The 27,886-nt window shown below is 45.4% G+C and overlaps 2 protein-coding genes across 5 annotated transcripts in view; one reads left to right on the forward strand and one right to left on the reverse strand.

The window, feature by feature from the left end:
- The window catches only part of LOC106907691 (suppressor of tumorigenicity 14 protein-like), a 43,779-nt gene extending 36,892 nt beyond the window's left edge, over window positions 1-6,887 (forward strand). For both annotated transcript variants that reach the window (XM_088003026.1, XM_088003027.1), the window contains 2 exons: window positions 5,577-5,713; window positions 5,902-6,887. In XM_088003026.1, coding sequence (XP_087859152.1) covers window positions 5,577-5,713; window positions 5,902-6,063 — 299 coding nt within the window. In that variant the 3' untranslated portion in view covers window positions 6,064-6,887. The remainder of the gene's footprint in view (window positions 1-5,576; window positions 5,714-5,901) is intronic.
- A 6,642-nt stretch (window positions 6,888-13,529) lies between these two features.
- Window positions 13,530-26,734, reverse strand: elk1 (ETS transcription factor ELK1). 3 transcript variants are annotated; one of them, XM_014976140.2, is made up of 11 exons: window positions 25,873-26,729; window positions 22,898-23,106; window positions 21,895-22,080; window positions 21,664-21,825; window positions 21,460-21,594; window positions 21,082-21,384; window positions 20,868-20,994; window positions 20,630-20,775; window positions 20,474-20,554; window positions 19,908-20,009; window positions 13,530-16,373 (listed from the first exon to the last, which is right to left on the reverse strand). In XM_014976140.2, exons 1-11 carry the CDS (start codon window positions 25,895-25,897, stop codon window positions 16,275-16,277), a joined length of 1,575 nt encoding a protein of 524 aa, XP_014831626.1. In that variant the 5' UTR covers window positions 25,898-26,729; the 3' UTR covers window positions 13,530-16,274. The 3 variants fall into 3 exon arrangements, with proteins under 3 accessions (XP_014831626.1, XP_087859135.1, XP_087859136.1); XM_088003009.1 differs by having other exon boundaries at window positions 21,082-21,387; XM_088003010.1 differs by lacking the exon at window positions 13,530-16,373 and adding an exon at window positions 18,427-19,404 and having other exon boundaries at window positions 21,082-21,387; window positions 25,873-26,734.
- Window positions 26,735-27,886: the final 1,152 nt, after the last annotated feature.

Below are 27,886 nucleotides of genomic sequence, written 5' to 3' on the forward strand. Positions count from 1 at the left end.
TTTGTCAGGGTCCTTGAGACCGACCCTGGGTGTCTCACAAGTATAGAAACTCTGTCTCCAGCATCCTGTCTGACAGAGAGAGCCAGCCCAGGTGCAGATAATTAATTACCATAGCAACGGGGCCCAGAGAGACAGTGAGCAGCCTCACAAACAGGCTTAGTGGGAAGACTACATATTTCCTGACTATTCATATTTTGCTTACATAAAATTATTTCTCTGAATTTTTGAGTGTGAATTAAAATCCTTAGTATGAAGGTTGAAAAATTTCGAAACATAAACAAATACCAAGTGTCTTTATTTTTTTTTTTATTTCGGACCGTGAGTGAGAACCACATGTGCGAAGGGTTTCCTTCTAACAAGACGTCATTTGATCCAGGTGCTTTAAACCAGGGAGAGAATAAAACATCAGGATGCCGGGCCTCCAGAACCCACTTTGGACACCCTGGGCTAAACTAGTGAACTAAAACATGAAGCTAAATAAAATGAAAAGCAAAACAAACCCAAAAACCCAGTGTCCTGACAGATGTCTGATTATATAATTGTTTTCTTTAATCATATAAAATATTTATTTAAAAATATAATCTTTCATCACATGTATGTTAATTACCTGAAATACTTAAATATCAAATTTTTACTTAAAATGTGATTCATTTCTTCACCTGTTTACATGCAAGTTGAAGTGCTTGAATCAAACGATTCATGAATATTTATCACATGAAATTATTGAATGAGAGAAAACAGCCACTTCCAACTGTGTACAGTTGGAAGTGGCAGGAACCATTTGTGAACAGGAGCACAAATGGTTCCTGTTCCTCTTCAGAGTCTGCAGCCTTGCTGAGCTCCTCTCCTGGCGTTTCCTCCTCAGCCTCTCCAACTTGCTCCTCTTCTGTTGCCTCCGCTGCTCTGTTTTCATTATTTACCTCTTCTGGGGTAAATAATGAAAACAGTCTCAGTAACTTGTTGAAGGTTTTGGTGTATCGCCTCTTTAATTGACGCGCATGTCGGTCCAACGTTGTGTCGTTTACCTCAGTGACCCATATTCAGCACTGGACCCCAGACAGGACTGAGCTCATCCATTTCACACGTCGGTTTGCCTTTAAGAGGACATATCAGAACACACATCAGTATTAATGCTGTAAATCTCATAACACAAAAAAACTTAAATAGTTTACTTCACAATAATGTAAGAACCTCGATGTCCACTGATAAAACTCGGACTACGCTACATAAACAATATAAGCCCGACCTAAACAAGCTTGACCCACTTAAATGAACTCAACAGAAACTGAACATGAGTACACCCGGACAAAATCATAGCAAAATAAATTATGACAACACTAACAAAGCGAATTTAGACACTCACCAGAATGGAAATGTCTGGAGCAAACTTGTAGGTATCTGGGGATGTTGGAGAAGGTAATATCAGGATGTCTCACCGCTGATACCAGGACATTTGTCTCCTTTTCGTTAGCTCCGATAGCTTAGCCTCCTCGCGATGTTTTCAAGCAGGGAAATAGTGAAACGAAAGACCTTTTTCCATCTTTTTAATTTTTCGGTCGTGTGATTGGACATTACACCCAATGACGCATCAAGTTTGTCCCATAACTAAAATATCTGTGAGACAGTCGTTTTTGTAGGTGGCAACAAAGATGGCGCTGATACCCTCCGACTAGAGCAGTGACGTCACGTTCCGAAGCTCAATAGTCGTCAGTATTGGACTGAATTTTGTTGTGCATGGGGTTCGGCCATTGTACTGTAGCAGTGAACCAGGTCAGCCATAGCAATATGGTGATGGACCTGGCAAGAGCTTCAGTCATTGCACTTTGCTGATGAACCGTGTCAGGATGCAGTATGTGCTCCTGATAGTACCAAGGTACGTATCAGGAGCACAGTGCAAGTCCAGCTGTGCAAGCTGTAGCTAGAATCCTGGGTCCAAAGCGACTGGCACACTTTTGCAGGCCCCGTTTAAATTTCTTCAGGAATTTTCTAGTTAAAATATCTACTGTTACGTTTCTGTCTCTGCCTCCCTCTGACTCTCTGCAGCCTGATGTTCCTGCATGGATTCATGGATTTACAACAGACACTACAGTGATGTACAGTGTCAGAATGTGAATTAACTAAGTATAAAAAGTATGTTTTCATCATACAGAATGAGAATTTTAACAACCGATTTTCAGATTTATACATTAATATACATCTCAACTCTATTTTCTGTTTCCTACACTCATTTTTAAACCTCTCCTCAAGCCCTCGTTGTCTCCTAACCATTTCCCTTATAGTGTGGAAATAATGAAAAAAAATATTGACAAGTTAAACAAAAATCAACCTGACATCAGTCCTCACCTGTTCTCCTTTCTGGTTCTATTAAAATTAATATAATTTTTATATCTTCACATCCTGAAGCTCCACCTGGCTCTCATATGCTTTACCTGACCGGCTCTTATAACAAAATAGTTTAGGTTATTTTAAAATGAAAACCAGTTGATATGGTATTTTTATCTTTTTATTTTTATCTTTTTATTATCTTTTATGTCCTTTGATAATCATTCATTATTGTTCTATTTTCTATTCATTTATCATTTATTATTAACTGTAACTTGTTCTTTGATAAAACTGCTAAAACTTATTCTGCTCAGAGTATTGTGCAAATTGATCATGCTGTAAGCTCATGCGGATCACGTGAACAGGGCGTGCTTAGCTCTGGTTGACTTGGGTTGGGCTCTGATTGGTCCGCTGGTTCACGCTCTCAGCCCATGATTGGCTCATGGTCAGAGAGCGGCTACCTCTGATTGGATGGCTCGCCTGCAAGGATGGAAATGGCCACTCCCCCTTTGCACGCAGGCATCCCTTTGTTTAAGAGATAAAATACGAAAAAGCCCGCGGTTTTGGTCAGAGTCTGCTGTGGATCGCGTTCGAACGCCCAGCTACGTTGATGCTGCTTGTCTCTAGGCCGAAGGCTCTCCGGTTTTCACGAGGTAAGCGCTGATAACTTGAATGAATCGAGCATCACGTATTTAGTCATAGAGTGTTTTGTACTGTAATCTGTGGGGAATAAATCGAGCATATTTGTTCTAGCAGAAACAGCGTTTGGTTTCGTTATTGCCGCCGATCTCCTTCGACCCTGATTTAAAATTTCATAAAACACCAGTTTATACTCTAGCACTGCCATTCTCCTGAATATATAATATAATATAATAAGTGGTCAGTATGATCAGGTGTTGTGTGGCCATTCCTCACACTGTTGTTACACTTTAAACAACAAAAAAGTCTCATTTTGCTGCCGTTTCATTTCCTTGTGATGAAATAAAACATTGTGGCTTCAGTAGTTAAGTTTTAGATAAAGTTACCAGCAAAATATTAGACGTGTGACTATTCTAGAATTAAAATGACTTAACCAAGAAGATTTGGTTCTATTTATGAAAGTAAACTGACAATAAGATGCTGTAAACAAGCGACATTCATGGCAACATTCCCAACAGACTGTTTACCTGGAGTTCATCACTCTGAGCCGTTCAGAGGGAGGAAACCTGTGCTGAAGGCGCTGTGGTGCGCCTTCAAAATAAAAGCACGTGAGCGGAAGATTTCAAAATCAAATACTTTTCGCAACTGCAGTGAAATTATTGGGTGGGACAAATGCGTCTGCCTCCAATATCGGAGGGAACATGTCCCCCCATCCCCCCCGTTTCCTACGCCTATGGGAACTTCAGCCATTTCCTAGTAATGTTTTTTTTGCCTGCTACCATCATAATCCTGTCCATATATTTATCAGCTGCTCTTGTTAACTTTTCCATCCGTCTTCCCATACAGACAGTCAGACGTGAATGAAATACTCGCCCTCAGTCCTGATCCATACAGCTCTTTAAATCCAGCCGTAAGGCATCATGCCGGCACAATCCCAGAACACGTGGCAGTGACCCGCTCTGTCTGACCCACATTTCCTCCAACATCTAGCATCCTGGTATTTTCTTTGTGCTGTGTAACGAAATATCTTACAATATTCTTCCAGCCAAACTCTCTCAAGGAAAGGGAACAAGATGTTCTCCACTGTTGCCCACATATATCCTCCCAGTTCTCCTGTGAAAGATTCCAGTTAGCTACCAGATAGCTTACAGTTAGCCTCCAGATAGCTTACAGTTAGCCTCCAGATAGCTTACAGTTAGCCTCCAGATAGCTTACAGTTAGCCTCCAGATAGCTTACAGTTAGCCTCCAGATAGCTTACAGTTAGCCTCCAGATAGCTTACAGTTAGCCTCCAGATAGCTTACAGTTAGCTACCAGATAGCTTACAGTTAGCTACCAGATAGCTTACAGTTAGCCTCCAGATAGCTTACAGTTAGCCTCCAGATAGCTTACATTAGCCTACATTTAGGGTACAGTTAGCCTCCAGATAGCTTACATTAGCCTACATTTAGGGTACAGTTAGCCTCCAGATAGCTTACAGTTACCTACCAGATAGCTTACAGTTAGCTACCAGATAGCTTACAGTTAGCCTCCAGATAGCTTACAGTTAGCCTCCAGATAGCTTACATTAGCCTACATTTAGGGTACAGTTAGCCTCCAGATAGCTTACAGTTACCTACCAGATAGCTTACAGTTAGCTACCAGATAGCTTACAGTTAGCCTCCAGATAGCTTACAGTTAGCCTCCAGATAGCTTACATTAGCCTACATTTAGGGTACAGTTAGCCTCCAGATAGCTTACAGTTAGCCTCCAGATAGCTTACATTAGCCTACATTGAGGGTACAGTTAGCCTCCAGATAGCTTACAGTTACCTACCAGATAGCTTACAGTTAGCTACCAGATAGCTTACAGTTAGCCTCCAGATAGCTTACAGTTAGCCTCCAGATAGCTTACATTAGCCTACATTTAGGGTACAGTTACCTACCAGATAGCTTACAGTTAGCTACCAGATAGCTTACAGTTAGCCTCCAGATAGCTTACAGTTAGCCTCCAGATAGCTTACAGTTAGCCTCCAGATAGCTTACATTAGCCTACATTTAGGGTACAGTTAGCCTCCAGATAGCTTACAGTTACCTACCAGATAGCTTACAGTTAGCTACCAGATAGCTTACAGTTAGCCTCCAGATAGCTTACAGTTAGCCTCCAGATAGCTTACAGTTAGCCTCCAGATAGCTTACATTAGCCTACATTTAGGGTACAGTTAGCCTCCAGATAGCTTACAGTTACCTACCAGATAGCTTACAGTTAGCTACCAGATAGCTTACAGTTAGCCTCCAGATAGCTTACATTAGCCTACATTTAGGGTACAGTTAGCCTCCAGTTAGCCTCTTGCTGTTATGTTCTGTTGCTTTCCTTCGCATTTTCCAATCCTGTGTACAATTTTAATTTATCTTATAAACTTAGTTGGATAAACATCTGTGTGAAGTTTTGGTTACTGACTGCTAAAAATGTTTCAAGCCGTTCAGTCATGCTCTTATTTTGAAGGGGTGAAAACTTTTTGCATTTCCTGTCCAGCTGCTGTTGGAGCCATAAGAACTTTAAAAATAAAGCGACGCCGTTGTAATGACAGAAGGTGATGTTGCAGCGATGAACCCGACCCGTTTGCGTGTTCTGCAGGTGCCAGCGCCAGGGTTCTGCAGAAAGCCCGGGTCCGGATCATCAACAGCACCGTGTGTCGGACTCTGCTGCGGGACCCGCTCAGCGACCAGATGCTGTGCGCCGGGGTGCTGGCCGGAGGCGTGGACGCCTGTCAGGTGAGGCCGGGTTCCTGGAGCCCAGCCGGGTCAGAACCGGACCTGCCGGGCAGGGGAGCAGGGCCTGCTGAGGAAGGAAAGCATGTCATGGTTTCAATAGAATATGGATCAGGAATCTGCAGAACCTAAGCTAGAGGATTTGGATTCATCAGAACCAGAGTCATGGTTTCCTCTGTCGCCCCCTGCAGGGCGACTCGGGCGGGCCGCTGGCTGTCACCAACCCCAGTGGGCGGGTCTTCGTGGCGGGCGTGGTCAGCTGGGGCGAAGGCTGCGCCCTCAGGAACAAACCCGGCGTCTACACCCGGGTCACCCGGTTCCGGCTCTGGATCAGGGACCAGATGGGAGTCTGAGCAGAATCCGTCTGTGGTCGGCATGGTTACAGATCAGCTGCTTCATGAGCTAAACTGCAAAACTCCCCACTGCTGTTCCTGGTCTGACCCGCCAAAATAAAATCACTCTCACTTTCTTCCTAATCCTGATCTTCCACTGCTGCACCATCTGCTCAGAAAACATTCAATCAGGAAATGAATCCAAGCTGCCAGGAGGAAGTGACATCACGATCAGGGAGTAAAACCCGTCAGTAAATGAAAACTAGGACATTTCTTTTCCGTCTGGTTATCAGGAAACATTTGACTCCATAACTTGGAGTAATTCCACTGGTTGGCTCAGGTTCCTCAGAGCCACGCGCTCGGCCCCTCAGCTTCCTGCTTCATTGCCTCATTTATCCAGAAAAACTGATGGGTTCATGAAGTACAGATTTGTTTTATTGAAACATATCATTCCATATTTATTGTGCCATGATCTGACCGCTAGATGGTGACAAAGTGCTTCCCAATTAATTCCTGGTTGGTGTAGAATCTGTATCATCAGGGTTTGGTGGCACTTGTACCCCATCTGTGTGGTGTGGTGCCTCCAGATGAATTAATAGTTGATAAAATCAGATTTTAGGTGTAAACAAAGGATCCAGTTTTTTCTCAGGAAGTTTATTTTAAAGCATCGGGTCTTTCTGTTTTACTCTGAGGCGTTTAACGTTGTGGGTTTTTACAGCTGTTGTTGCATTTTCTTTGTGATTTTTGTACTTTTTAAAAACATTTCTCTCTAGTCTCTTCTGCCCTCAATGATTATGGATAAAATGCTTTGCTGGGAGTTTCTGATTAAACTAAGTTGAAACCTCTGCAGGCTTCGTCTGTTCAGAAAAATGAGGCGCCATGTTTCCCTGTTGGGACCTGAAGAGAGGTGAAACATCCCACTTTCTAAGGGTCTGTAAACGCATCATGAAGCAGATAAACGTCAGCTGGTATCCACCTTCAGTTACTAAGTATAAGGACAAAATAGCCACAAAATTAACTGCCAAACAATAACTTGTTTACAGTAACAACATTGCAGACGCGAACTAAAGTCATCTATAAATATATTTACAAGCTGCTGTCATGTAAGGTAATTTTATTTATATAGCACATTTTCAGCAACAAGGCAGTTCAAAGAGTTTTACATGAGTTTAAAGGAAATACAAACAAAATAACAAACCAAAGGAAAGAAAACTAATCTAATGTTCTAAAGTATGTGAACTAAGTTCTGTTCAGGGTTGCTAAGTATCTAATTCCATTTCTAAATAGTGAAACTCTACAGTTTCTGATAAAATAAGCTAAAGAGTGGCTGATCTAAATCTTTTTCTGGGTTAAAAGAAAAATGTAAACTAAAAACATTACGTAATAGAGCAGCTTAATTAAAGCCAGGTATAAAATAAATTAAATAAAACTTACCGTAACAGGTAGGACGTATTTATAAGAAATCTGCTGAGTAAGCAGTATGTGACGTAGCATCGATGTGCGCATTACCACAAGGTAGGACGGATTTAAGGGTAGGACTGATAAACAGAACACCTGTCCTGCATGTTTTAGGTGTTTCCCTTCTGCCACACCTGGATTGTATCTCTGGGTGGTTAACAGGATCTGCAGCTCCTGATGGTCATGCAATCATTTGGATCAGCAGTTCTGGAATAGAGGCTCATCTAAAACATGCAGAGCGGGGGGGGGGGGCTGAGGAAACTCAGACATAATATAAGAGTAGACCCCGCATTGGCTGCTCCGGCGCAGGAAACACGGCGGCCATCTTGGAGCGGTATACCCTCCTACTTTGCTCAACCAAAACAGCAGAAGATGCCTCAGCACTGAGGGATATTGTTGTTCTGATCGATGGATTATTGATGTGAGGGCTCCACACACAACATTTCACAAGTAAGATGGACATATTCAGGCCCCTGCAGAGACCACTAAAGGGGCAGGTGGTCAAAACAAAAAAGGCTCATCTTACCTCCTTCTAGGACAGAATATTAAAGCCTCTCAGCTTTCAGAGTTTAATAAACAATGATAAATTACAAAGTTGTGAAATATACAATCAAAGCTAAGGTAAATCTCTATACAGAGCATACATACATATGTAAGATATTTTATTAGTAGTTTCTTTCTGCAGGTCTATTTTGTTATAGGAAAGTATTACAATATTCAAACCTGAAATTTAGCGAGATATGTAAATCAGAGCTGGACCAGCAGACATATTTTGTCTTTACAGTTTACAATTATTTGCCAAACAAACTTATTTGCGCTCGTCATAAATCTTTTCTTGCTATTCTAAGTTTTTGTTTGTGATTCAAAGTTTTGCTTGCTTCTCACATGACGTCGTGGGCGGGGCCGAAAATTGCAAAAGATTTCTGATGTGTGCAAATAAAAGTTTATGTTTTGCAAAGAACTTTTTAAGTTCACAAGACAAAAATTAGTTATTTAAAAAATTTAAATAAAACTTTTTGTTTAAAACAAATAAATGATTATAATTAAAACAGTTTTGAAAGTGCCATTCCCCTTCAAGATACATTTACTTAACGCCAGAATAAATGCAATGTACATTATGCAGCAAAGGAAATTAGATAATCAGACATTTATCCATTATGGAGATGATCGGTTTTGGATCGTCGATGTGGCCCCATCAGCAATAATGAAGAATGACCGCCATCATTAGCGATACAGGGAAGAAGCTTTTTATTTATCTGGCTTTGCTAGCAAAGTCGTTAGCTAGCAGCTAGCTAATAGCACAACAACAGCAGCCTAATGTCTGTATGATAAAAATATTGAATGATAGATCAGAACAGTTTTTCCTTCCTCCTCCACGTTGAGCTCCGCAGTAAGCTACCTTGTCTCACTGAGCGGGAGGCAGCTGCGTCATGTGTCACGGACAAAAGGTCAAAGGTCACAAGGTGACCAGAGGGCTTATTATGTTGTTTTTCTTTAAATAAAAACAACAAAAAAATAATAATAATTTTAGTACATATCAGAGGAGGGCTTGGGAAATAATAATAATAATAATAATAATAATAATATTAGCTTAAAAAAAATAAATAAATTGGACCAAAAGGGCACTTTGGGGCAAGGAGCAAAAAGGGCAGGTGCTCAAGCCCCCCCAGCCCCCCTCTGCACGTGCCTGGACATATTATTGTGTATATATTGTGATTAGAATATAACTTTACTGTATTTATGTCCACCGGCGAGATACCAGCTAATATTAGCTACAGTGCTTGGTGTAATACGGGTTCAGCCCCGCTATGAAGGCTAACTGAGATTCTGTTAATCTAAAAAAATTAATTATTCTCTAACATTGACTTAGATTATCTGACACAAGGGCCTATATTAGAAATGAAACAATATAACACATATTATAAAACTTATATTATGTGTTATAACATTCACCGGCAAAGTTTACACAGGTGGTAAAGACTATTATTTATATTCTTTCACTAGTAAGATACATCCTAAATCTTCCGTTTTTGTTTTGAAAGTTTCCTAAAGACACGATGTGAGGAAGAAGAGGAAGAAATCTATAAAGAGAGACGGATTCACTGCAGGATGAATCTCACCGGATTTTGGACTCGTCGGCTGAAAAACACACACATATATATATATATATATGGAACGAGACAGCAACTGACCTGAGAGAGAGAATCATGGCCCTGAATGAACACCAGACAACCCCGACGCCAACTACAGCAGCTGAGTGAAGTACCATCAGAAAGTCTCATTGAAGATGTGAATGCAGCATTGAGAACAATCCCTACCAACACCATAACGGAAACCAATGAGCTGATATACAACTCAGCATCAGTGATCCTTGAAATGCTCGGCTATAAGAGCAACCATGAGACCCAATATCCATCATGGAAAAGACGGTTAGAGGCTAAGATCAAGATAACAAGGAGGGAAGTGAGCCAACTGTCAGAGCTCCAAAGAGGTGCAATGAAAAGATCAGTACCTAAGAAGTACAGCCAGATGCCCATACCTGAAGCACTCGAAACTGCCAAACAAAGACTCCAAGCCTTGGCCAGCCGCCTAAAGAGATACACAAGAGAGAATGAAGCCAAGAGGATTAACCGGCTCTTCTCCACCCAACCAGCTAAAGTGTACTCTCAATGGCAGGGTAATAACAACAGAGCAGACCCACCAAGGCTGGAGACTGAACAATACTGGAAAGGCATATGGGAAAGGGAGGCGTCCCACAACAGCAAGGCACAGTGGCTAACCTCTCTACGAGAGGACCACAGCAACCTCCCTGAACAAGGTTCTCACCCTCCGCGGGTGGTCTCTCTCTCTCTCTCTTTCATCCTTTCATCCGATCAAATTTTAATACATCAGTAATGCGCCATTTTAATGAACAATGCCACAGATAGAGCATGTTTTTATTGTTTACTCTGTAACATAGTTTAGACTTAGATATGTGATTCTATGCATCATAATTTCAGGGATGGAAACATCTTGTCTCCTGTCCTGTCATAGAATGAACTTCACTTTTTTTTGCCACTAGTGGCTTTTATTTTGAAAGAAATCCAGCTGGAAGGGTGGGTGGGGGAGGACAAGGAGCCAGTAGCAGAGTTGTAGTCTAGACCACCGAACCTGAGACCAAATCAAGACCAAGACCAGCACCCTGTGCTACATGACACAATAAAATTAAGTTTACCTTCAAAATTGCTTCTCAAATTGATCTGAAAGATCCACATTCCCATAAAAACACCTAGATATTAAATACTTAGAGCTGAAATAAATGTAACCAGTGTCAATTCAAACTCTTCTTCATTCTGTTTTGCTTTCATCTCTGTGCCACAATCCGTGTTGGTCACCTGCCATCCCTAAAAAAAATAACGTCCTGGGCGGTTGCCCATGCCAGAAACCACAACTGTCTGCACCATTAAATATAGCAATTAACGTTAAACAACGCTCAACTATGAACACTGTCCAAGGAGCAAAAAGGAAGAAGTAACCAAGCAGAAGGAGGTGACTGTTCTCATCCTCCCTCCTGCTGTAACGTCTGCTGCCATGACAGGAGACGAAAACAAAGAGCAGTGAGCATGCTGTGTTCTTATGTTCTTTATATATATATATATATATATATATATATATATATATATATATATATATATATATATATATATATACATATATATAAAATAGTAGCTACTGCAGTGTACGTACGCAGAACGAACAAAGAACGGCTCTCAGTGAGGCTTCAGTCCCATCAACCTTAGTAAAGATCCGTCCAGAAGAATCGGATCGTTCCTGAATGTCATATCACTATATTGCACTTTGGTCACAGCGTTGTCCCATATATGGACACCTCAGTCAACACCTCCACACAATAATTCGGTGCATGAGTGACTTTTTTTCATCCAGATGCAACATGTGTGTCTCAGTACAGCTAGCTTTGCTAGCATCACGTCCACAGATCTTACCTTTCTTTAAGCTTTCCTTCCAAGTGATGCTAAAAGTTGGACTCAGTCCCACCGTGAAAGCGAAGCGCTGCTGGTTTTACATGTCGCCATATCTTATGATTTATGCAGCTATTATATTACTGACGATCACACAGACATCTTCTCCCGCTCAGAGGAAACCACTGCGCATGTCTGGAGCTCCACCTGCGAGTAAAGGTGGAGGCGATGGGTGACAACAGACAGTAAGTCACGTTATTGCTCGGATTTTACGGCGCCACCTTAAAACCCTGAACTTCACATTTTAACGGACAAAAAGAGCAACGGGACTTGGATGTAACGAGTAACGGGACGGTTTAGTAGAAATGTAGTGAAGTAGAAAGTACAGATACTTACTGTAAAATGTAGTGGAGTAAAAGTAGAAAGTATCCATTATTAAATCTACTTAAGTACAGTACAGATACACGATAAATGTACTTAAGTACAGTAACGAAGTACTTCGTTACTTCAAACCACTGTTCATCAGTGATCTTGTCCACAGTATATTTATGCTGAGCTGTGAGGATCTGCTGTTTTCCGGTAGCATTTCGCTGCGACGCGCTCAATGTTGGAGGCATCGTGGCTCAAACACCTTGATGTCGTCCATAAAAGATGACATGAACTTGTTGGTCCCCTGTTCATTGTCGTGGCTGATATTTTGTGAAAATCCGGCAGAAATGCTACACTAATCGACTCAGAAATATTTTGTAGAGAATCAGTCGAAATGAAAGATGTTCTTAAATTTTTTTATATGTCATTGATTTAATATCTGAAATGTTTTAAGCAGTATATTGACTCCTGTTATCTTTTCTTCGAAGCTAACCGAGGTAACCCTCAGCTGAAAGACACGATGCGTTTCATCCTGTCAGAAGCTGACTGCATTCAGAGCACCAATGAGGAACCACATGCACACAGACAGAAACTGGACTGTGGTAAAAAAAATGTTTGCAATCACTACTGAAGAGAAATAAATTTAGGCCCAGTGATTAGGTGCATGTTTATCATCTAAAGCTTTTCCTCATTCTGAAGAAGAAAAAGATTTTTTTCCCAACCTGACAGTTTTTAATCTTGGTTTTTATTATTACGTTTCCACTACATGTCGAATGTATTTGGAAGCAAAGGTCTTACTTCATTAATGTTTGCTGACAGCAGGCACTCAGTGGTGCGGATGCATTTCCTTGTGTTGTAATTTCCTCTGCTTATGCAGTGAACATGTAAACGGCTAAAACAGTCGTATCAAAAGCCACAGAACATTAAATTGCTTTGGCACAACAACCTGGACTGATCTGATTTCTTCAAAACAAAGAGACCTGACTAGCAAACAGAATTGTGAAATAATTATTTTAGGACTGATAGAAAAGATGACATTTGTGATGCCGAGTAGCAACAGGATGCTGACATTTTGGCCAACATTACATGATACTTCATTTGTAGGACTTAACAAAAGTAAGGTCCACAAAACTAACTAGATAGTTTGTGTACATCTATATTTCAACACAAATGAGAGAAAACTCCAGAACTACCTTCAGGTTCTGGTCCAGATGTTTGGGCCTGGACCAGTTCGGATCATCCAGAACTCATCCGCACCAGCAGTCAGAACCAGAGTCCTCCTGGTTGTGAACGGTCCAGACCTGCTGCTAACTGCTGGAACAGAACGAGAGGTGATCAGAACCAAAGTGAGGTTCTGGTTCTGACCAATGGGCTTAAGGCTGCTGTGTGGGTTAGAACCTCCAGGTCCAGTTGCTCCAGAACCAATCAGAGAAAAATAAGAGAGGGCATCTGCTCTTATTGGTCAGGAACCAAGAGTCAAAGACCTGATTGGATAAACCCAGAAGGTTCTGGAGGTCTCACCGGGTCAGAACCATCAGTCTGATCTCAATATTCTGGAGGAAATCTGGAAAAACTCAAAGTTAAACTGGAGCAAGATGATAACGGGGTTGGGTAAAGTCCAGGGTTCTGCGACCCGGTTCGGCTCTGGATGATGGTTCTGAAAGCTGAGATGTGGACCTGAAGAACGAGGAGAGACTCGTAGAGACTCGGATGAATCTTTATTTCCTGATGCGATTGTAGAAAACAACGTTTACATCAAATAAAAATATCTTCTGATCTAAAGTTTGTCGTCAGACCCAGAAAAATAAACGCAGACCCCGCCCCCTTACATCAATCAAACCCTCCAGCCAATGGCAGCCGAGGAGGGGCGGGGCCATGCCTTGAGGAGTGACGACAGAAACATTTCATTGGTCAGCCCAGTCACATAGTACAGGTTAAACAGTCATGTGATCAGGAGCATCATGTATGTACAGAGAACGTTCTGGAGCTTCCTGTCTGCAAAGCATCATGGGACATAATACAAATATGGTTTTAGCTCCGCCCACTACAGTGAAGTAATAAAAGAAAAGATCAGCAGGTCAGAAAGAAAACTCCAGAACATCAGTGACACCAAGAGGCGGAGCCAGGGACCGCCTGACCCACAGGAGGCGGAGCCAGGGACCGCCTGACCCACAGGAGGCGGAGCCAGGGACCGCCTGACCCACAGGAGGCGGAGCCAGGGACCGCCTGACCCACAGGAGGCGGAGCCAGGGACCGCCTGACCCACAGGAGGCGGAGCCAGGGACCGCCTGACCCACAGGAGGCGGAGCCAGGGACCGCCTGACCCACAGGAGGCGGAGCCAGGGACCGCCTGATGGCGGTGTCACATTTATAGACTTTAGTGTCGTCAGACGGTTCGTGGGGCTTTTAAGCCCCATCATGGGACAGGAACTCAGGATGTTCTGGCCCAAGGGAACCGAGTAAACAGAGACTCTGAGGTTCTGCTGAAGCCTCCATCAGACCTCCTCAAGTCAAAACCAAACCTTCAGGTTCTGCTCAGCAAATACCTGCCAGGTTCTCCATCAGCTTCAGTAGAGAACATCAGACAGACGGAGCTAAACGGGTCGGGTCTGAATGGAGCTTCAGGTTCTGCAGATACCTTCAGAAGTCGGGTCCAGTTCCATCAAACAGAACCACATGGAGCAGCAGGAGGAAGTGCTGAGTTATCAGTGTGGAGACATTCTTCAGGTTCTGCTGGTGAGAGAAATGTTCTGGTCCACAAAAATGGCTTCTTGGTCGGACAGAATCTTCCAGAACCTCCTTCCTGCTGCTCAGGATCTTTAAGGCGACTTTGAGAACAAAATAAACTCGGATCTCTGGTAGAAAAATAGAGTCATGCTGCATTCAGGGACCCGCTGAGGCTGGGAAACTCCATCATCAGGACACAGGCGGCACCAGAACTCGGGCCAAAGGAACCGAACCTCAGAAATCCTGGTTCCTCATAAGGACCCAAGTTTCTGAACAGCAACAGGTTCTGATGGTCCGAGTCTGAAGGATTAAAGGTCCAAACGTGGCGTCTGTGACCCGGCTGTGTCCAAATCCAAGACCAATTCTGGTATGAGAGTCCGTCCAAGTTGGAGTGTCGGGGCGAGGTCAGAGGTCAGAGGTCAGATACATACCAGGATACCGTCTGAGCATGCAGGATAGTGCGTTCAGAGGATGCTGCACGTATCCTGCTCACTGATTGGACCGGTGCTCAGTCTGACCTTTCCCTTAAAGGTCAAAGGACAGATGCTGTGTGGGGAGCGGGTCCAGTCCAGGTGGATCTGACCTCTGTGACGTCAGACTGCAGCAGCCTCAGCGACTCACAGAAACACTATGAAGGCAACAGTCATGTCAGGTTACCGTGGCAACCACAGCCTACAACAGCCAGACGGTTTCTTCTCCAAACTGGAGAACCTCAGCATGGTGCGAAGATGTGAGCCCCCATCTCCATCATCATCCTCAGTAAAGAGCCTCTGCGGCTCGCTGAGCGTTCAGAGCCGTTCAGCAACATTTCGTCCATTTTTACTCCAATTCAAACATTTTTTCTTTTATAAACTTGAATTTCATTTTTCCTCTAGGAATCAGATTTTCCAGCTTCCAGCTCAGAAACTTCCTGAATCTGATCCGGTCAGAACCACAGCAGGCGGTGGATCAGAGTTAGTTTGACGTTCTCTGGACGGAAACGGTCCGATATTCCTGAAACTGGAACCCTTAAAGACCGTCGGAACCGCTCTACAGCAGCTGGGTTTGAGGTTCTGATCCGGAACAATCCAGACTAAGCACTCAGGTTCTGGTCCAAAAACATCAGTTTTAGCAAAGATCCATTGTGGATCAACAAGTTACCATGGCAACCAGAACCAGTTCAGCGGTTCTGATCAAACCCACCTCAACAGAACCGACAATATTTACAGGTTTGAGTTTAGATCTGAAATCCAGGCAGAGGAATGTGAGCGCCCCCTGCAGGGAGGAAGTAGACGCTGTTCTGCGATTGGTCTGTTGCAGGGAAGGCATGGCTTTCAGCGCGGCCAATCAGAGCAGAGCTCGGTCTGTAAAACGGATCTTTAATCCGACCCAAGTTGGATCAGGAAGGTCTGCAGCAAATCCAGCATAAATAAACAGAAACCCAGAGTTCTGGCTGCGCCGACCTTTCCTCCCGGTTCTCAGACTGGTGCGGTGCAGATGAGCGTTGCCATGGTTACAGAGAAGTCAGTCAACCTCAGTCCGGCTTCAGTTTCTGGTTCCGGTCAGTTCCGGATGCTTTGGGTTCCCGGCGTCGCCCCGCATCATTCTGACAAAGACAAGGGCTTTAATGAGGATGAAGGCCGTCCACCTGGCATCGTCATCTTCATCATCTGGGTCTCCAGCAGGTGGCGCTGCATAAGCGCCTCAGGATTCGGTCCAAAGGGAGTCTTCGGGTCGGGATCAGGGCTTCTGGGGGCCCGGGGACAGAACCACCGGGGTGGAGAGTCCGTCCACGCTCAGCGCCGGGATGTGGATCTGGTTGCTGCCGTTGGCCGGAAACTGCAGAGGAACAGAGACGGGTCAGAACCAGAACCAGACATCTGAAAGGAATGGGTCAGAACCTGCAGTGGAGAAACAAACAGCTCCCCCTAGAGGAAGACCTGCATGTTTAAACAGAAACTCAGACCTAGAAAATATTAATTTAGTAGAATTTTTACAAATTCTCCCTTCGTCAGCCTTCAGCGCCCCCTGGTGCTCAACACGAACACAGCAGGGCAACATGTTCGTCTGTCAAGTTTGTAACAGAAACAATCATGAAGATCAGAAAACCTGCTGCAGGTCACAGCCTGGCTGCTCCAGCAGGAGGCGCCACAGGTTAACATCTGAGCCAACGAGTCCCAGAGAGACTCGGATCAACCTGAACAGAACCAGAACAGAACCGGCAGGCTGCTGGAGGTCAGAGTGAACTGGACCTGTGATAACGTCAGCAGCACCAGATGGACCGGCGTCCGAGCCAGAACCCTGCAGAATCTCCTCTATCCTTATGGGGAACGGGCCGGGAGATGACACGGAGAGACAGTCTGGGTCTGATGGACTGGGGGCTTCTGGTCCAGTCTGGGGGGATCTGGAGAGATCCAGGTCCTGTTCTGAGTCCTCACAGTAGTAGAAGGGTGTGTGTGTGTAGGTGTGTGTGCAGGTCCAGCTCAGGTTCCAAGCCACCAGAGGAACTAGAGGAACTGCCTTAATTCTGCAGAGCGGCAAGCAACCCACTGATCAGGTCCAGCCGATCAGAACCGATCAGCACCAATAATCAGATCATTCTTCAATGTTCCAGTTATTGATCAGATCGGCTCCAACCTGCTGCTTTCAGTCTGGGTTTAAAGGAGCTCAGGGTTTCGGCTGTTTTTCAGTTTTCTGGAAGTTTGTTCCAGATCTGTGGAGCATAGAAGCTGAAAGCTGCTTGTTCATGTTTGGTTCTGGTTCTGATGCAGAGCAGAACCAGAACCAAAAGGTTGATCCAGCAGCAGATCTTTAATCCATTCAGTGATTTATGAACTAGCAGCAGATTAAAGTCTGAGTGAAGGAATGTAGAACCGGGTGGTGTAGATCTGGGTGGCGTAGATCTGGGTGGTGTAGATCTGGGTGGTGTAGATCTGGGTGGCGTAGAACCGGGTGGTGTAGAACCAGGTGGTGTAGAACCGGGTGGCGTAGAACCGGGTGGTGTAGAACCGGGTGGCGTAGAACCGGGTGGTGTAGAACCGGGTGGTGTAGAACCGGGTGGCGTAGAACCGGGTGGTGTAGAACCAGGTGGTGTAGAACCGGGTGGTGTAGAACCGGGTGGCGTAGAACCAGGTGGTGTAGAACCGGGTGGCGTAGAACCGGGTGGTGTAGATCTGGGTGGTGTCTCTATCTTCCTGGTTCTAGTCAGAACTCCAGCAGAGTTCTGGACCGTTGGTTAGACTAGCGGTTCTCAACATGGGGCGGTACCGCCCCCTGGGGGGCGCTGTTATTCCTTTGGGGGGCGTTTGGTCGAAGGTAAACTTTACACTTTAAATGCACAACAATACCAGTTTAGACTTTGAGCAACTTGGTAAAACTGTGTTGTGTAACATTAAACCATGTCTGGCTGCAACAATATACATGGCAGCTCTTCTTCTATTCAGTGTTTGTAGCTTCTGTTAGCTTCTGTTAGCTTCTTGGCACAGCTCCGTTCTCCTGCTACTGGTAGCTAAAATCACGATACCCTGACTTTGTGTCCCTCTGAAAAATGAACCATTTAAATAAAGAAATCCCTCCATGGTGACACCTCGATAGAGAGCCTTCATTTTATAGCGATAACACCGGAGCTGTAAGGTCTGATATGAAACTGGGGTGATGGAACAACACAGCACTTTAAAATTTCAGTAATCAGAATACCGAAATTGTTTCCGTTGATTTGAAAGGTTTATGTCAGTCTGCCTTTTCCCCATCGATACGTTTCCCGACCGCCCTGGACCTTTGGGGGTAAAATAATAAAGACGCGTAAAACTGAAACAGGAGAAGCGGGACATAAAACGGAGCGACGAACTCGATGTGAATTATGACATAAAAACAGAGAATCTGACGCTGAACAGTGAAAAAATCAACATGATCAATAAAAAATAATACATTAAAATAAAAATAATCCGAAGTAAAGAGTAAAGCTATCCGGATTGGACCTGCTGCAGCAGAGCCTCCAGCCGGATTACAGACCAGAGAGGTTCTGAATGTGGACGTTTGCTCTGCAGACAGGAATCAGCAGCAGAAGCTGCATTCACAGAGTAGAGATGCTTTCTGTCCATCAGGCGCTTTCACAAATCAATCAATCAATCAATCAATCAACACATGATGTGAAACATGATGATTAGGAGGCGCAGCAGGTGATGAGTGAAGATTAATGATGGTCAATAAACGATCAAATAAATCTAACAGGAAGAAACTAAAGTGGACATAGCAATAAACCAGGAGAGGATAATAATCAAAGGAAACTAAATGGAAATGAATGAAGAACAAAATGCAAGAATAAACTAAGAAACTAAAGTAAATACAGAGGAATGAACTGGTATGGCAAGACCTTTAGAGCAATAATTAATACACTATTTCCAGATAAAAGGTAAAATAATATTGTTGAAATGTCATGGGTTTGTTGAGACCACATCTAATACTGAGAATAAATATCTTACAGATCATAACAGTAAATAACTGATCACTTATTCATGTTTTAATTAGATTTGATTTATTTCTTCAACATAATTTTTCAGTCAGTGTTAATGTGATGAGGCTGTTCAGTGACTCCATGACACTTTCAGTTTGACTCATTAGGATTTAAGAACCAGATTTGTTCTTTGTCATTTCTGTCCAGTAAAACTATTAATCTATAATCAATAGACAGGTCTATATAAAGATATAATCCATGTTTCTGTCTCATATTTCTATGGCATTAAAAGGACCTTTAGTTTTTCCACTGAAAGCTCTGGTTTGCTCACTAAATGCCATGTGGGTGAAGTTTTATGGATGATGCTCTGATGTCCCATTCTCCTGAAGGCAGCACAGAGCTGCACCACCAGAAACACTGAAGAGAAGAAGAGCTGTGATTAATGTAGTTCCAGTTCTATCCATGTTTTAATGCTGCAGAGCTCAGTCGGTTTGCAAATAGATCAAAGTTTAAACTGGCATGTTGAACATCTTTTATCATTTTCTAGAATATTTAACAACTAGAAAATGGCAAAGAATAAGAATATTTTTCCTCTGACTGGCTGCTGTTGGCCTACAGATTTTAACTTGAATGTTCATTACATTTTTCATAGACGCCTGTGAAAATAATTTCTATTCCCATGACTTTTTGTTCTCTGGGAAATTATTTTTGATGATAAATACAGAAACAAGCATAAAAATCAAGACATCTACAATAGTGATAGTAATATTAATGATAAAATAATAGTCAGTGCAAAATAGCCTGCAAATCCTTTGGTGGGGGCGGTGAGGGACCTGGATAGGGGATGGGGGGCGCTGGCCTGAAAAAGGTTGAGAAACGCTGGGTTAGACGGTCATGTTGCTGTGGGCTCTGTCTATTACCTGGAAGGACAGCTTGGCCGGTGAGCGTGGGGCGATGGGACTGAGCGTGCTCCAGAAGTGGATGGTGGAGGGAAGAGCGCTGGGCGTCAGCAGCACCGGAGTCTGGAAAACATGAACACAGAACCTTCCAGAACTTTTCAGAACCGTTTGGAGACAGCAGGCTGTTTACAGTCAGGTGGGAAAATCAGTCATCTTCAGAAGTTGCTTGGTCTCCAAGGTAACAAGTCGTCCAAGTCACTTCCTGTTCAGAAACATTAAACCATAGAGTGAGGCACTGCAGGACATCCGTTGCCATGGTGATCTCCTCACTCAGGGATTTAATGCAGACTCTGATGTCAGAGTAAACAGGAAAACCTTCTGAGCTTCTGGTTCTGAAGAAAAACCAGGTCCATTTGAGTATCAAAGTCTAAACTGCTTTAACAACCAGACAGTTAGCTAGAACGCCGAGCTTAGCTAGCATGCAGTACGTAGCATATTGGCCAACATTCATTTACTCCTCATGGAGAAAATAATGAGTCACTGAGGATCTGATCAGAACCATGAGACCCGGTTCTGGTCCAGCTTACCAGGGCGTGGGAGGTGATGACAGTCGGTGTCAGCGTGTTGGCAGCGCCCGGCGCCAACAGACTGTTGACGGCGGCGTTGACCTGCAGGGGGACAGGAAGTGATGTCAGAACTGTGACAGACGGACTGGCGGGTCACGCGACCCGGATCATCAGAACCTTATCCAGGGAGAGGCCGGGCGGCAGGGAGGGCGAGGATGGCAGCTCCAGGATGCGAGGCTTCTTGGGTTTAGGCGGCCCGGCGCCGGATGGCGAGGTCGATGCCGAAGATGAGGAGGAGCACGTTACCATGGCAACGGAGGGCTCTGACAGGAAAACGAAGATAAGTCCAGAGAAGAAGCAACGGAACCGGCAGCTGGTCCAGGCTCTGGTCTGACATGGAGAACCAGGAAGTTACCTGCTGGAGAGTCCTTGGCCCCACCCCCTTCCACTTCCTGCTGGGCGTCCAGCCCAGGAGGAGGAGGGCTCTCCACGATGGTGACAGGCGGTTCTGGTTCTGCTGGGCCACAGACGAGCTGGGGAACCTGGACGGGTCAGAGGAGAGCTGGTCACAGCCTGCTTCCATCGGAACCAGAACCGGGCCTTCTGGTTCCGGAGGCGCTGGCCCTCACCTGGTCCGCCTGCTTCCTCTGCAGGGTCACCATCTCCAGCAGCTCCTCCTCCGATGGCAGGTTCTCCTCCTTGATGACGACGGGAGAGGGCGGGGCCTGGGGCGGGGGTGACGGGTTGATGATGACGAAGACAGGGTGGGGCGGGGCGTCATCCAGCAGGGGGCCCGGCGGCCCGTCGGGGGCGGAGCCTGGACCTCGGCCCCCGCAGGGAGCCAGGGGGAGCAGGGGGGCGAAAGGGGGCGAGTCGCCCACGCTGGTGAGGTAGATGTGGGGAGGGTCGCTGACAGGGGGGGTGGGGAGGTTCTGCTGAGGACAGAGGGGGAGCGGGTCGGTCAGAACCGGGTCAGAACTAAAGGTGCAAAGGCAGACGGTTCTGACCTGTGATTGGCAGCTGGCGGCGGCCTGCGGGCTGAGCGCCGGCGCGGGGCGGGGCGAGGCCTGGGCGGCGAGTTGCAGCGAGTCCACAGCGCCACCAGCTGGAGGGGAGGGCCGGCCTTCTGGCAGCAGGCTCACCTGGGAGGAAGACACGATGAAGACCATCGCCCCTCTGGCTGAGGAAGAGGAGTGATGAAGAGGCCTCACCTCTCTGGCCTTGGCGGCGGGGTCCGGCTGCAGCAGGAGCTCCGATTTGATTGGGCGGGGGTTGGGCGGGGCTTGCAGGGATTGGATGGTGAAGGTGGAGTAGAGGCCAGACTTCATGTAGTCGTTCCTGGAGCTCTTCTGGGCGCCGCCGGGCGCCGGGCGCTGCAGGCGACACATCGTCATGACAACCGGCCACAGCCAGGTTTCATGATAACAAAGAAGACGCCGTACCTGGGCCGAGCCCTTTGACTGGAAGACTGACGCCACGCCCCCCTGGCCTTTCAGCTGGCCGATGGGGTCGCAGGTGTCTTTCTTCGGGACGTCCTCGGCACCGTGAGGCCCGTCTGCCAGCACCGGGTCAGGCTGGCTCACAAACTTATAGACGAACTTCTGACCGCTGACCTTCTTGATGATGTTCTGGAAGAAGACCACAGCGGCATCAGTAACCAGGTTCTGGTTCTGAGCTACTTGGACCTGCAGGAACTGAACAGAAGTACATTCCCCCACCAGCCTAAGCAGTCGCTCAGCATGCCCTCACCTTGTCGTAGCAGTAGCATAGCGCCCTCACCTTGTCGTAGCAGTAGCATAGCGCCCTCACCTTGTCGTAGCTGTAGCGCAGCGTGCTCACCTTGTCGTAGCAGTAGCATAGCGCCCTCACCTTGTCGTAGCTGTAGCATAGCGCCCTCACCTTGTCGTAGCTGTAGCATAGCGCCCTCACCTTGTCGTAGCAGTAGCATAGCGCCCTCACCTTGTCGTAGTAGTAGCGCAGCGCCCTCACCTTGTTGTAGCTGTAGCGCAGCGTGCTCACCTTGTCGTAGCAGTAGCATAGCGCCCTCACCTTGTCGTAGCTGTAGCATAGCGCCCTCACCTTGTCGTAGCAGTAGCATAGCGCCCTCACCTTGTCGTAGTAGTAGCACAGCGCACGGCTCAGCTTGTCGTAGCAGTAGCATAGCGCCCTCACCTTGTCGTAGCAGTAGCATAGCGCCCTCACCTTGTCGTAGTAGTAGCACAGCGCACGGCTCAGCTTGTCGTAGTAGTAGCGCAGCGCCCTCACCTTGTCGTAGCAGTAGCATAGCGCCCTCACCTTGTCGTAGCAGTAGCATAGCGCCCTCACCTTGTCGTAGCAGTAGCATAGCGCCCTCACCTTGTCGTAGCAGTAGCATAGCGCCCTCACCTTGTCGTAGCAGTAGCATAGCGCCCTCACCTTGTCGTAGCAGTAGCATAGCGCCCTCACCTTGTCGTAGTAGTAGCGCAGCGCACGGCTCAGCTTGTCGTAGTTCATGTTGTGCTTGTTCTTGCGCAGCCCCCACAGGCGGGCCACCTCCTCTGCGTCCAGCAGCTTGAACTCTCCGTCCTCGCCGGTCCAGGAGATCAGGTGGCGCTGGCGCTGGTCCTCCAGCAGGTGCAGCAGGAACTGCCACAGTGTGATGGACGGGTCCAAAGCTGTGGGAGCAGAGAGAGATGTCAGACATGGACCAGTTCAGAACCAGAGCCGCTGGTTTAAGGGCAAAATAGAGTTGGACTCTTTAGAAGCCAGAAATGAACCAGAACCAGAACAGCAGCAGCATGATCAGAACTCAACCAGAACCGAGTATGGCATCGTTCTGATCAGACCAGAACCGGTCAACGGCCAGTAAACACAGGATGCTGCATGTAAACTATTCAGTTAATTATTAGTTTCATCACTAAACACTTATTATGTTTATCTCATTCCTGGCCGGGTTCTTATAGAACTGGGTTTTCAGTTTCCCTTAGAACCAGCCGCTGGTCTCCAGTGAGGAAGAGGAGATGAAGATACTGCCCTCCAGAACCATGGCGGTCCTGCACAGACAGAGGGCGCTGCAGCGTTCTTCATCATCCAGAACCAGAGAGAATAATCCTCTCATCTGAACCAAAGCGGGTCAGAACTCCACTGGTAGCAAATGGTTCTGCTGGTTCTGATCCGGATCCATCCAGCCGGGATGGTTCTGGCATGGGCTTTTAGAGGAACCAGAACCTGGGTGTCAGGGAGCCCATCAATGACAGCGAGGTCATCTCCAGAACCAGGAAGTTCAGCTCATCACTCGGCCGGAGCTGCACAGCAATCTGGATCGCTGGAGTTCTGGGAACCAGTCCAGCTCTAGTTTCCGATCCGATAACAGAACCAGTTTGACCCTCAAACACAATCCCCCCAGTGTATTATAAGCATGGCGGTCCACCATGCCTTACTAGCCCCCCACGCCAGGCTAAGCGCTGCTTGTTTTTGTTTATAGGAAAAAAATTATATATATATATATATATATATATATAATACATACAGGTGCTGGTCATAAAATTAGAATATTGTGATAAAGTTCATTATTTTCCATAATGTCATGATAAAAATTAAATTGTCATATATTTTAGATTCATTGCACACCAACTGAAATATTTCAGGTCTTTTATTGTTTTAATTTTGATGATTTTGGCAAACAGCTCATGAAAACCCAAAATCCCTGTCTCAAAAAATTAGAATATTATGAAAAGGTTCTCTGAACGAGCAATAAAAATAATCATCTGAATCAACAAAGTAACTCTAAACACCTGAAAAAGATTCCTGAGGCCTTTAAAAACTCCCAGCCTGGTTCATTACTCAAAACCGCAGTCATGGGTCAGACTGCTGACCTGACTGCTGTCCAGAAGGCCATCACTGACATCCTCAAGCAAGAGGGTGAGAAACAGAAAGAAATTTCTGAACGAATCGGCTGTTTGCAGAGTGTTATATCAAGGCACCTCAGTGGGAAGTCAGTAGGAAGGAAAAAGTGTGGCAGAAAACGCTGCACAACGAGAAGAGGTGACCGGACCCTGAGGAAGATTGTGGAGAAGGGCCGATTCAATTATTTGCTTATTTAATGTATAGTTGCATCAGCCAAAATAATAGGAAAATGGCCATTTAGAGAACAAATCATACATAGATTAACAGTAAATACATCAATATTTCCTCCTTTAAAAAGATTTGTTAGGGCTTTCTGTTTGTTTTATTAAGAAATGCTGACATATTAATTCATGTTCAGTGATCATTTAGTATTACTAATGTCAGACACAGACCTGCAGCCCAGGGGCGGATCTAGATGGGGGCCACCAGGGAACTGAAGAAATTATACTAAATAAATGTCTAATGTTAATATTCAGTGGTGATTTTTTTTTAACCTTCACAATTTTACTTTAACAAAGAATTAAAAATTATAGTGCTGCATTTTAGCTGCTGTACGGAGATAGGATCCCCCTTTCCATCTGCAACCTGGATTTCTGGAGACACAAGTGGCTCTTTGGCTCACTTATATAAAATTATGAAATATTGCTCTGGTTTTTTGTTTTTGTTTTTTTAAGTGTCGCCATGAAAAAACATCGACTATCCTGGCCCTCATGGTAAATTTGTCTAGAAACCAGCCTCCAAACCCAACTCCTTATTTATATAAATATTTTAGTAATACTCTTTACCAGAATTTTCACATAACTTTTATACTTTTGGAGCTCTGTTTGAGGACACATTGTGATTAATAAATTAGGTGTTATGATCAGTTACTCAGTACTTGGGCCGACCCGACTCGCTGCTCAGACCATGAGAGAACCAGCGGAGAACAGGGTCCATATTTGGACCAGAACCAGGCCTGGCGGCACCTCTCCTGCCATCAGAAACATCTCATCTCACAACATGATGAGTGCATCAGTGTCGCCATGGTAACATGACAATATTGCATCACATCATGAGTTTGCTTATCAACAACAAGATGAAGAGCGACATCCTCTTCCTCCTCAAGCTAATCAGGATAATTACAATAATAACCTGGAGACACACTCAGCGACCAATCACAGCACAATGACAAAATGAACGTTCATTCATGTTCAGGCAGAAAGGAAGCTGCTGCATGTGGTTGAAACACCAATAGTTTACTTTGTAAACGCATAAAATCAATCTTGATCAACCAGAATCAACTTTGGGTTGTGAAGAAATTTGACTCCATCTTCATTAACTGGAGAAATGCTATGTTCTCCTTTATTTAAAGCAGGTTAAAGCATTTTCACCACTTAGTCCAGGCTTCAGGCTCGTCTTTAATCCACGCAGCTTAACGCAGGTTGAGGCTCTTTCTGACCGGCCCAGCATCCCTAGCAGACGGACACAGAGCCACCTGAAGCTGCAGGCCTCAGCGGCTCACCTGTTGCTACCTGCACACACACAGCAGCGCTCACCGTTAATCAGCGGGTTGGACTCCATCTTCTGAGCGGGTTCAGCCTGCCAGCAGTCACACCGCCTCCATGCTGCGGCTGTCGGCGTCGTGTCGCTGCTGCTGTTGTGGGTCTGTTTGCGTGCAGAAGTGTCACAGTGGAGCTGAAGAGGAGGCGGAGGAGGAGGAGACGTTCAGCCGCTTCTCTGCCGACCTGCTGGCGTTATGTAACCGCTCCGAGTTGCCGCGGTGGGGCTCCACAGCCTCCATGCTAACTATCCTCTGGGGGGCACAGCGTCCAGAGAAAGCAGCAGCACCGCTATCAGCGAGTCCTTCTGAGATCACCAAGCCCAGCAGGGCTCACCTGCGGTGGTCCTGGACGAATCCGCGCTCCGGCTGAGCGCTCTTTCTGCCGCAAACAAACCTGCTGACAAAGCCTGCTATCACGATAAGAGAACTGCTTCCACCGCAAAAGCAAAGCAAGATAAATTACTTTATCTTCTCAGAAACTGAAAACGAATATCTTAAAAATCAAGCTCCTACTGCTTTTATAAAAGTTTCCGCAAGTTCAAGGTTCAGTCAAAACAGAAGCTGTTAGTATAGCCTAGCCTTCCCGCTGCTCTAGCAAGGAGCTATTAGCCTAGCTTAGCTCAGCCTAGCCTAGCAAAGACTACAATCTGCTCCAGTAATGAGCTGTTAGCTTAGCCCCCCGCCTCTCGGTCTGCGTCAGACCCGAAACATCTACAGTTTCCCGGGACCGTCCACGCACCTCCGAGGAAAAGTAACCGAGAAGGTCGAGTCTGTAATAACGACTGAAGTCCTGAGTTCTCCCAGTTTGTTTCTGGTTACGCCTCTTCACAACTCTTCATCACAGTCAGAGTAACGGCGGTAAAGAGAGGGGTTCCGGTGGAGTCTTTCAAAATAAAAGTTTTCAAAAATGATTTTTCACCTTACCAAAAAGGTGCAGCTAAGCAAAAGACTGATTTAAGCTCAGTGTATCTTTCTGTTATGCTGCATTGCTTGATTTTATGCTGTTGTACTTCTTTAAAGCATCTTTGATTATTCAGGAAATACAAGATAAAATGTACCATTGCTATTTACAGAAGGAACCGTTTTAACCCAACTGATCATATGATTCTTAGCAAAAACTAATAATGTTATGTTGATTTCAGCTCGCCAGTTCGAGCCTACGGGTCCCCTTAAGGGACATGCAGAGGTTTTTTTTTTTTCTTTTGCATTCCCTCGCAGTAATCAGAATCAGAAGAATTTATTGCCATTTTCAGAAAGACAACGAAATTGCAGTTTCAGTTACAACCATCCATCAGGGGGTAGTTGGCTGAGGCCTCGCAGCCCGACAGGCTGTCCAGGGCCTCATGTATAAATCATTTGTACGCTCAAAAAATGTGCGGCGCCATATTTTACACACAAGTCGGCATGTATAAAAATGAACTTTGCGTCAAAGTTTGCATAAATATACGCACATTTTTTCCCTGGCGTGAAAATGTGCAGCAGCAGGTCAAAAGTCACCTAAATCCACTGAAACCTGACGACATTCAGCTATTTAGACCAGGAAGCATCAAACCTGATGATCATCATGATTTTAATATTTTATTGTTTAAGTGATGAAACTGAACCACATTTATCCTCAGACAATAACCTGAAAAATAAAGAAACTAAACTAAAGGAAGGTAAAACTTCCCTCTGACGTAAATAATAACTTCCTCAGTTTGTCTCATCGTCTGAAAGCATCTGAGGCTCATTTCATTCTGACTGGAGAGAAAACAGGCTGATCAGCAGATGGACCCACCAGATTCGGTTCTGATCAGGAGACGATCAGGTCCATCAGCAGCTGATCCAGGTGAGCCGCTACCTGAGGAGCTTTGGCTCTGAGGGAGGATTGATCACAGATCAGATCCATCTGATGGTCCATCAGCGTTTAGATTCATCCTGGAGCTCTGAGCAGAACTTAGAGCGGTACCAGCGGTACCGGTACCGGTCCAGCTGCAGCCGTCCTCCAGTGGAGCCGCCCGCTTTGTGAA

Source organism: Poecilia mexicana, unplaced genomic scaffold (genome assembly GCF_051168715.1).
Source record: "Poecilia mexicana isolate PSO_F unplaced genomic scaffold, ASM5116871v1 scaffold_23, whole genome shotgun sequence".
NCBI classification, from domain to species: Eukaryota; Metazoa; Chordata; class Actinopteri; order Cyprinodontiformes; family Poeciliidae; genus Poecilia; species Poecilia mexicana.

Bases quoted from the DNA above. Each gene is read 5' to 3' on its own strand.
- elk1 (XM_088003009.1), bottom strand. From the start codon at position 25,897: ATGGAGTCCAACCCGCTGATTAACG. The intron at 21,826-21,894 runs GTACGGCGTCTT...TGTCGCCTGCAG, and splicing joins AGTCAAAGGGCTCGGCCCAG to CGCCCGGCGCCCGGCGGCGC. The intron at 16,374-19,907 runs GTAATAGACAGA...GTTCCTCTGCAG, and splicing joins CGGCCAAGCTGTCCTTCCAG to TTTCCGGCCAACGGCAGCAA.